Source organism: Anneissia japonica, unplaced genomic scaffold (assembly GCF_011630105.1).
Source record: "Anneissia japonica isolate Jap-2015-1 unplaced genomic scaffold, ASM1163010v1 scaffold5330_len1712360_cov203, whole genome shotgun sequence".
Lineage (NCBI taxonomy): Eukaryota > Metazoa > Echinodermata > Crinoidea > Comatulida > Comatulidae > Anneissia > Anneissia japonica.
The window spans coordinates 513,831-523,387 of record NW_022711894.1 but is presented as its reverse complement, the minus strand read 5'-3'; the positions used below and the strand labels follow the sequence as shown (position 1 = coordinate 523,387).

Sequence of the window (9,557 nt, the reverse complement as noted above, 5' to 3'; positions counted from 1 at the left end):
CAGTGTATTTATGGCACGTGCACTCTTTTTCTTAATTACGAACATTGACCAAAATTATAAATATCATTAGGCCTATAAGAAAATTTAAATTTTAATTATAAAATATGTTTTGAAATTATGAATATAAATTTAATTATAACGTATATCTATAAAATAATGAATGATGTTTAACAAATGTATGTAAAATCAGAAAGAATATAAATAAATTTGACTTTGCCACAAAATGGCACCCTCATGAGCTTGTAGATTGTAGAAATAGTATTCTATATATATTTCCGATAGAGGCTCCAAGGTTTTGTTCTCTGAGATATGGATCGCCTTGTATTTTCTAACTTAAGAAATATAGAGATTTTTGTTTCTTAAACTTATCGGTTTGAGTCTAGAAGACATTGCTGCGCCAGCACCAATCCTGGCGGAGATAATAATAATAATAATAATAATAATAATAATAATAATAATAATAATAATAATAATAATAATAATAATAATAATAATAATAATAACTAGGCTTACGATGTCTGTTTGAACAACAGAATATGGGGCTTTTCCTCGTTGATTTAATGGGAAAGAAGTTAAAATTGCAACAAAAGAAAAGTCGTTAAAACGTACAAAGTAAAAAAAAAGAAAAAAAATGTAATTTTAATGAAGTGGAAACAACGAAAACCAAGTTCACTGCGACGTTATTAGGGAGTTTTCGATTGCACGACAACGGTTGGACGCAGAACGTAATGACGTCAGTAAAAGTCATCTGCGCATGCAAGAACGTTACGGTCACCTCGTCGAGTAGATTCTGGAAAGCAATTCTATAATACGGTACTTTGTAAAGTTCTTGTTTCAAATGATTAAATTTTTGTGACGAAAAATAAACTGACAAACTGTTATACAAGGTTTAAATTATGCCCATTGATTTTTTAAAAGAGATATTTAGGTCTGGGTACTCAAAAATTGACATAACCTTCCAATTTACACCTTTGACTGATTCGTCGCCAGCACATAATAATTTCTTCCTTGTAGCTTGGTTAATTTTTTCTGAATGTTTCATTCAGATTAGTTGACCCGTTTTCGAAATATGTGGTCTGGAACGTTTTCCTATAATGGTCCTCAGATCCACATCATACTGCGGATCGTCACAAAAATTTAATCATTTTTTTTTTTACAAGGCCTTTACAAAGTATTATAGAATATTTCATTTAGACCTATTGGTTTTCTTAAAAGATATATTTAGGTCTGGTCCTCAAAAATTGAAAAGACCCTCAAATTTACACCCTTCACTGGATCGTCAATAACACATAAAAGATATCGTCTTTGTAACTTAATGATACTTTCCCGTAAGTTTCATTCAGATTAACTGACCGGTTTTTTAAATATCCGGTGTAGACTGTTTGACCTTGAATTACTTTAATTTGTCCTCACACGCACACCCCACCATAGATTGACTCTAAATATTAGGAGGCACATCCTTGATATATGGCCTATGCTTCGGCAAAGCACGGAAAAAGAAAAAAAGAACAAAAACAATGGCTTTTCCCAGTACTGCTTGGAAAAGCCAATACTAATAATAATAATAATAATAATAATAATAATAATAATAATAATAATTTGTTAAATAATTAAATAACAGCAGTAAGACAACATACAATTTCAACATAAACAGCATTGGCTAATATTATTGTTCCCAGTACTGATTGGAAAAGCCAATAATAATAATAATAATAATAATAATAATAATAATAATAATAATAATAATAATAATAATAATAATAATAATAATTTGTTAAATAATTAAATAACAGCAGTAAGACAACATACAATTTCAACTTAAACAGCATTGGCTAATATTATTGACGAATAATACACTGTTTTTTTCCAAGGTAAATAAAGAACAAATGGTGAATAACTTTCACTAAATTGTATGATCACCGATTTAAAACCATTGGCTAGGAAATCAGAAGCCATGAATCCTATAAAGTACTTTTGATGGTCTGTACAGGTATTTACCATACTTTCTACATACATATCTGAATATTCTTCATAAGTTACTTCAAGATAATTCAATTTAGGAAACATTTTAATTATTTTGCAGAAAGTTGGTATACTAACCTCTCTTATATTCGAGGTTTTGACACTGAGAATATGTATCTCATCCTTCAAATAATGTTTATTCCATACAGTAGAGAAAATCATGATAGCTTCATCACCCCACTTTTCAATAGTTTTAAATAAATACATGTCATTACAATAATTAAAATACAAATAAGAGTAATGCCAAACAGCTTTATGCATTTGTAGTAAGAGTGAAATGTGTGCTACAGTCATACAGATCCTTTCAGATTCCTGTTGGCTTGATTTATCTATAATAGATATAATTTCCTTCATAACCATGTCTGGATTTGTTGTATATCTATTTACAAATGCTGTCATAAGTTGTACTAAATGTTCATTGCTATATGCAGGCAGGCTTTTGTTTATATTCAGAACGGTTTTTAAAGATTTAGTCATTATTTCAACGTCTTTTTTCATTTCTGGGGGCATGTGGTCGTCAAGTGCTTGTATTACAGTTATTTGATTTTCTGTTTTTACATATTTAAAATATGTTGCTAGTGAGTAATAATTTGTGGCATTATTCATCAACCAGTGTTTCATTAATTTACCAGCATTCTTACCTAAGAATCCAATGGCAAAAACTCTTGTCATATGCAAATATTTTGAAGACCTTATCTTTTCATATTCATCATGATGCAGACTCATTTGTCGACATTTAGTTGACAAGTAGAAGCCTGCCAGGGCTTCTGAAAGTAACTTATGGGAGGGGCTGTAAATTTTACTATGATCGTTAACAGCAACGGGTTGATTTTTATAAACAAATCCAAGTTTAAGTGCTAAATCAACTATGTCCTTCTTGTAAACTTTCGTTAACGATGTTTTGTCAATATGCAGTATATTTTTCTGTAGTCCTTTATACATAGTCCCACCTAATGCCAGAATAGCACTAGAATATTTCTTTGGAATACTATCAAAAGTTACTTTTTCCTCATCATTTCTTCTGCCAATGTTCTGATTTAAAATGCAAAGGAAAACCTCCTTATAAAGATCTGTCAAATCATTAGGAAGATATTTATTTTGATTCCAGATGGTACATATATGAAGCAACAACAACGGAGATGAGCACAATTCAAAAGCTTCTTTGTGATTCCCGCCCCAATCATTTTTATTTATTGAATCAATTCTTAATACATTAATCAATGATTCTCCCGACTTCGATTCATTAAAATAATTGAAGTATTTATGAATAAACTGTTTCATTTGGCTTACACTGAATCCCATAACCTTTACATGCACATCACACATTTTAAGAAAACTGTCAGTACGGTCTGGTCGAGATGTTAATATCACCGTGCTATCTCTCAATTCCAAATTATTAAACAAGTTTTCTGGGCCCTTAGAACCAGCCTCTAATTCATCTAAACCATCTAGTAGAAACACCAGTTCATCATCATGTTTTCTTAAGAATGTTTGAATTATCTTCGAACCCCTTTGGAGCTCCGTTTCCGCATAAAAATCCTCCATATCAATATACTGCTGCACAATAACGTCCAAGACACTATTACCTGCTTTGATGTCCCTTACATTCACGAGAAACAGCAGTTTATCAGCAAACGTGTCACTTGAATAGGTAGCCCAATTATAAGCAATATATTTAAGAAGTGTGGTCTTACCCATTCCTGCTTTTCCTGTGATCAATACTCTACATGAATTTATAGATTTTATAATGCTCAATAATTTGGTTAATGAGATGGCTTTTCCTGTCTTCTCAATTTGTGCAGGATGGTCTCTCCTATCTTCTTTTGTAGACGTCATTAATATTATATCAGTGAATATTTGCGCAACATGGACATCAAAACCGTTGTCCCAGATTGGTGGTATCATTGATGCTTTATTCTCATAAGCTTTATTCAACATGTTTGTTAAAAAGTTTCTAATAACGTCTGAAATTTAGAAAATATAGCAACTTTCTTAAATAAACATAGTATAGCAAAACCATATATTGTATATTGAGCAGTATTTAGTGCATAATGAAATACAGTAGGCCTATAGTAGCTCATTTTAAATAATTAGCATCATATATATAACGTCACAATATGTAATTCATGGAAGAAAGAAAGTTCAGCCGAATTTAGAATTTAAAGTTTGCTAAAATAAGAATCGTTGATAGGCTATGCATAGAAACGATATTATAGTATGCGCTTTATAAGTATATCACCATCACAATTACCATTTAAAGAACCATTAATGACAATACCATTGCTCCTCTTCTCCGATAGTGTTAAAAGATATAGTTTCCCTAGTTTAGTTCCCGAAAAAGTTTCCCCCTTAAGGGGTGTATCAAAGGAGAAGTTCTATTGTATCAGATGTGTTACTTTATTCTGTAAGGTTATCACTATGCTGTATACGTTTGTTAAAGACGGTTGTGGTGGTGGGTGTTTGTCTTTAATAATGCTAAAATACACACTCCACCATATATACAGGGGTGTTCTCAAAATAAAAATCTGCTAAATTGTAAAGAAACAGTAATAGGCAAGTTACCTATTCTTGGATTTTAAGAAATATATTTATAAAAATATGGAATTTTAAACAAATGCAAAATATATCAAGCTGTATTATGATGACACGCTTCACATAAAAATACATGATATCACAATAAAATTTACACTATGAATTTCCACAATGACGTATTTAGAAGAAAAAAGCAATTGTGTGTGTGGGGAGGGCTGTTTGAGGGAGGGGCGCGACGTACAGCTAATTGGGTAGTATCTTGCTTGGGACTAGCTGGCAAAAATAAGGTAATATCAGGTATTTTTTTAACTGCTTGAGAGTATTGTTTTGCTTAAAATATTGGGACACAAGATTTTTGGAGGGGAGGCCGGAAACACCAACACCGTCACTATTGTATATACGCCACTTTAGTTGGCCAGATTATTCTGTGGATGTTGAGTGGCACTTACTTTGATCACAATGTGTTCCAGTGTACCCTGTCCTACAGCTGCATGTATAGCCCATACCAGACGGTACACACGTACCTCCATTCCGACAAGGAGTACTCGAACATGATTGAGTTGCTATATTAAATTAAAAAATATATATCTAATTTAATATTGTATATTTATTATTTTAAATATTAATTTAAGTATTATATTACAGTTGACGTTAAAAGGATATGTAGTCATATATCATATATTCTGTAATATTATTTTGAATGATTGACATTACGTCGTAAGTCATAGAGGATTCACTTTTGACTGAAAGAATAATGTAGTACAATATGAGTATGCCTATTAACGCTTATAGATAAAAGCATTAATGTTTTCGTTTCGTGATATTTGTGTGTGTGTGCGCGCAAGTGTGTGTAACACTTTGCTGGTTCAGTTTGTCATTCTTGTGTTCAAAATATCTCAAAAGAGGCTGCACAGCACAATTTAGAATAACAGGGAGTGTTAGGTATAACCCAATGAAGAAATGAATAATTTTTGGTGACTGTCCGGAGTAGGGCGTGGATGTGAAGACCATTTAAAGGAACTTGTCCAAGACAAAATATCTCAAAAAATAATCAACTGACATGAATGAAACTTTCGTGAAAGTTTAACCAATTTAAAAGCAAGAAATTATCAAGTGCTGGTCACGATCCAAATTAGGGGGTGAGCGTGAGGTTTATTTAATTTTTAAGGTCCTGCGTGTTTCTTGTGTACAGAATATCTCGAAAAAAGCTGCACTGGTTTAAATGCCAGTTACAAGGATTGTTAGGTATAATCCAAGGATAAGGTGATTAAATTGTTGTGACCATCCGGAGTAGGGTGTGGATTTGATGACCATTTAAGTGAAAACGTCCCAGACTATATATTTCAAAAACTAATCAACTGATATGAATGAAATTTTCGTGAAAGCTTAACCAATGTACAAGATCCAAATTCAGGTGCATTTGAGAGCCAAAAGCTCCCTGACCTAAACGTCTCGAGAATAGATCAATGGATAAAAATGAAAATTGGCACAACAGTTTGTCATGTAATAAAGAAGGTGTAAATTTTGGTCGCGATCCGCAGTAGGGTGTGGATATGATAACCATTTAAAAAATGAGTTTACCGTATTACCGTTAGCAGAAACAATAGCTATATGATTAATATTTAAATTAGTGCAATTACAGTAAATATGTACAGCGTTTCATATGTACTAACATTACTTTTTTTCTGAACTTATTGGGAATATTTTAAATTCATCTTTAAATTTAAACATGTGACGCTAAACCCAACTCCCCATATTTATATTTCCAAAATATTTCTATTTTAACACCAATACATTGCATGTATTTGTTTGTCAGCTATCAGAGTAAAACTAGCCAGTAAGTTAAGCCAGAATATGTCAGGAATTGGCTGATATACAACTAATACAATAAAAGGCGTTTGAAAAGTGAAGTGATTATATTTTTGACCCTTCAAAGCAAAACGTGTGTTGGTGTAATTTGTTTTTAAGTAGATTGTGGTTGGTGGTTGGAAAGTACATATTTTGACGAATTTCTAATAGAAGAGAGTGACGATGGGCGGAGATATGCCCTCTACTGAGTGCTCTTGTTATTATTAATATTATTCGACTGATACATCTATCAAGGTTAAATATTATATATATAAATTAAATCTTTATATCTCTGTATAAAGCAGCAAACAAAAGAGCTTAAGTTTTAAGCTTTCGACTATCACTGTAGTCTTGTTCACAATAACACACTTCCTTTGTTTCTTGTTTAATCCAGAGATATAAAGGTTTAATTTATATTATTATTATTTTTGTTTTTGTTATTGTTGTTGTTGTATTCAGCGCTGTTTGGCGGGGGCGGGGGATGTGTCTGTCTGTCTGTTTTATTTTTTGCCTATTGTTTTTTTTATGTTAGCAGAATTCTGGATCTAATGATGAAGAGATTAAATGTTGTGGTGTAAATATGAAGATCATTAGTAAGGTTTATGCAGAAATAGATTACCATAAAGCTTAGTGGTCTACTAGGTAGAGTTTATAGCCAAACATGATGCTGGAAAGTACTATGCCCTGCTGGAGCTAATAATACAGAGACCAGGAGACTACTGTTAATAAAGAGTTTTATTTTAGTATAAAATTCAATTAAAATATACCATATTTTATCAGCAACCAAGTAAACTTAGCGATTTCGTCGCCAACTGCACGCCTGACGAAATATTAAGCGTGCATTACTTATTACTATCAGCAATAAAGTTATTGACTAGTTGAACAGATTTAGGAAATGAAGAAATTAATGAAAGAGTTAAAGGAGAAGCCGACTGTGTTTTTCCATTGGTGTTAGTGAGGAAGCCTAAAAATTGTGGTATAAAGGCTGTGTTGGTTTGCAGAAAGGGAATGGTGAATCTGTGAGTTATTGAACACCTTTAATAAATGAATGAGTTATGAGGTGCCATGTCTCGTGATAAAGTGTCTTAAGTTCAATTAGAATCATACTAGAGAGTAATTCAAGATCATACAGTTTGAAGGATAAAGTCATACAGTATTATTAATATGACAATGGTAATGAAGATATAAAAGCATAGAAATTATTTACCAGCATTATAATTTTCGCAATTGGTTCCAGAGTATCCATTCAGGCAGTCACAGGAATATCTATTCCGGAAAGCGGTGCAGGCCCCTCCATTGAGGCAGGGATGTGAGAAGCATAGATCTAATATAGACAAACACAGAATAAAGTCATTTTAGTCAAATCAGGGGAAAATGGTTGGAATCTCAATATCGATACCAAATGCCACGTACAGTATGGCCACGTACAATTCTCTTTCATTTTGACCGATATACAAAGTTAAGTTAGTTTGTTGGATTTTGAAACAATTATTTTCTTCCAAATGTCATGAAAAACTACCTTAACGTTTACAGTTGTTGGATCCATAGTTTATTCATTATACCACTTAAAGGAATACCCACCAAGAGAAACGACGACAGTCTCACCATTGTTGCAGGACTGTGAGGGGCATGGAATTAATTTCACAATCAAAGAATGAAAATATAATTGATTTTGTAAAATCAGGAGGTAGGCTTTCTTGTTAGAATTTGAATAGAGATACCAAGTTTTTTTTGTTTTTTTTAAGCTTGATTTTATGTTATTGATAATTATCAAAATATATAAAATTAAATAAATATAAATTTAATTTAGAACATTGTTATGATAGAAATCATATATATTTGTTTTACCCAACTGAAGAAATTTCAACATTTCTCGAGGTAATGGTCAAAGTTCAAAGACAAGAAAAGTCGATTTTTGTTTTGTTTTTGTTTATTATGCAGTATAGGTAGTGGTATGCCTTCTGTGGATTGAAGATTAATGGGTCATTATTAACTTTTGTGCTGGGTAATATGCATATTTATTATAGCCAGTTATAATTAATACTTATTACTGGTAATAATAATAATAATAATAATAATAATAATAATAATAATAATAATAATAATAATAATGATGATGATAATAATAATAATAATAATAATAATAATAATAATAAAATAATAATAATAATAATAATAATAATAATAATAATAATAATAATAATATTTACCTGGTGATAGGTTTGATCCAAATAATAGGTTGATGACAGTAAAGAAAATAGCAGCAGCAACAATCATTAATACTGTACAGAACAAACAAATTATATTATTTGAAGAGTTTTTGAATGACCGTTTACTGTAAGACAGTATTTATTTTATTTGTGTAAAATGGATACGTATACAGTATACAGTATACTCTAATTAACGCCCCTTAATTTCACTGTAAATCAGTGATGGCGCCAAGTCCTGCCCGACGGAGGGGCTAAGGCCCCGCTAAAGGCCCCGCCGGGGGGGGGGGGGCTAGTGGAGCGAATCGAGTCTCACTTGGCTAGAGGCCAGGGGGCCGCAAAGGCCCCCCGGTTAAAGCCACGGATATTTGACGAATTATGGCGAATTTTTATTACTTATTTGACAGGCATCGAGTTACTATAGTATGACTTCATGTACAGTAGGCTATGTTTTCTAATCAGCTTCCAAAACCAAAATATTTTGAATAAAGCAAGAAATAAAGAGTATGCAATGTAACTATCTAATTTATTTTCAAATCCTTATTCTTGAAAGTGAAATTCTATATTTTGGAAATTGTGTGTGAAATATGTCAACCACGCTGTCAATGTCGAGGTTGCTTCACCTATCACAATGTATTCCAAGCTTCCTGAGGCTATATCCAAACGAGCACTTTTCTTAACAGAACGCAATTTATTTTTAATCAGTCTCATTGAACTGTTATTATTATTATTAATTATTATTATTATTATTATTATTATTATTGTTGTTATTGTTGTTGTTGGTGTTGTTGTTGTTATTATCAATATTAGCACTTTTCTTAACAGAACGCAATTTATTTTTAATCAGTCTCATTGAACTATTATTATTATTATTATTATTATTATTATTATTATTATTATTATTATTATTATTATTATTATTATTATTGCGATGAAAAGTTAACACAA

At 31.5% G+C, this 9,557-nt stretch overlaps 1 protein-coding gene across 1 annotated transcript in view; it reads right to left on the bottom strand.

Annotated features, from left to right (window-relative positions):
* Nucleotides 1–1,818: 1,818 nt before the first annotated feature.
* Nucleotides 1,819–9,557, bottom strand: part of LOC117107621 — a 9,350-nt gene continuing 1,611 nt past the window's right edge. The window contains exons 3-6 of the mRNA XM_033249330.1: nt 8,613–8,684; nt 7,610–7,726; nt 5,004–5,117; nt 1,819–3,986 (exon numbers count right to left, since the gene is read on the bottom strand). Coding sequence (XP_033105221.1) covers nt 1,819–3,986; nt 5,004–5,117; nt 7,610–7,726; nt 8,613–8,684 — 2,471 coding nt within the window. The remainder of the gene's footprint in view (nt 3,987–5,003; nt 5,118–7,609; nt 7,727–8,612; nt 8,685–9,557) is intronic.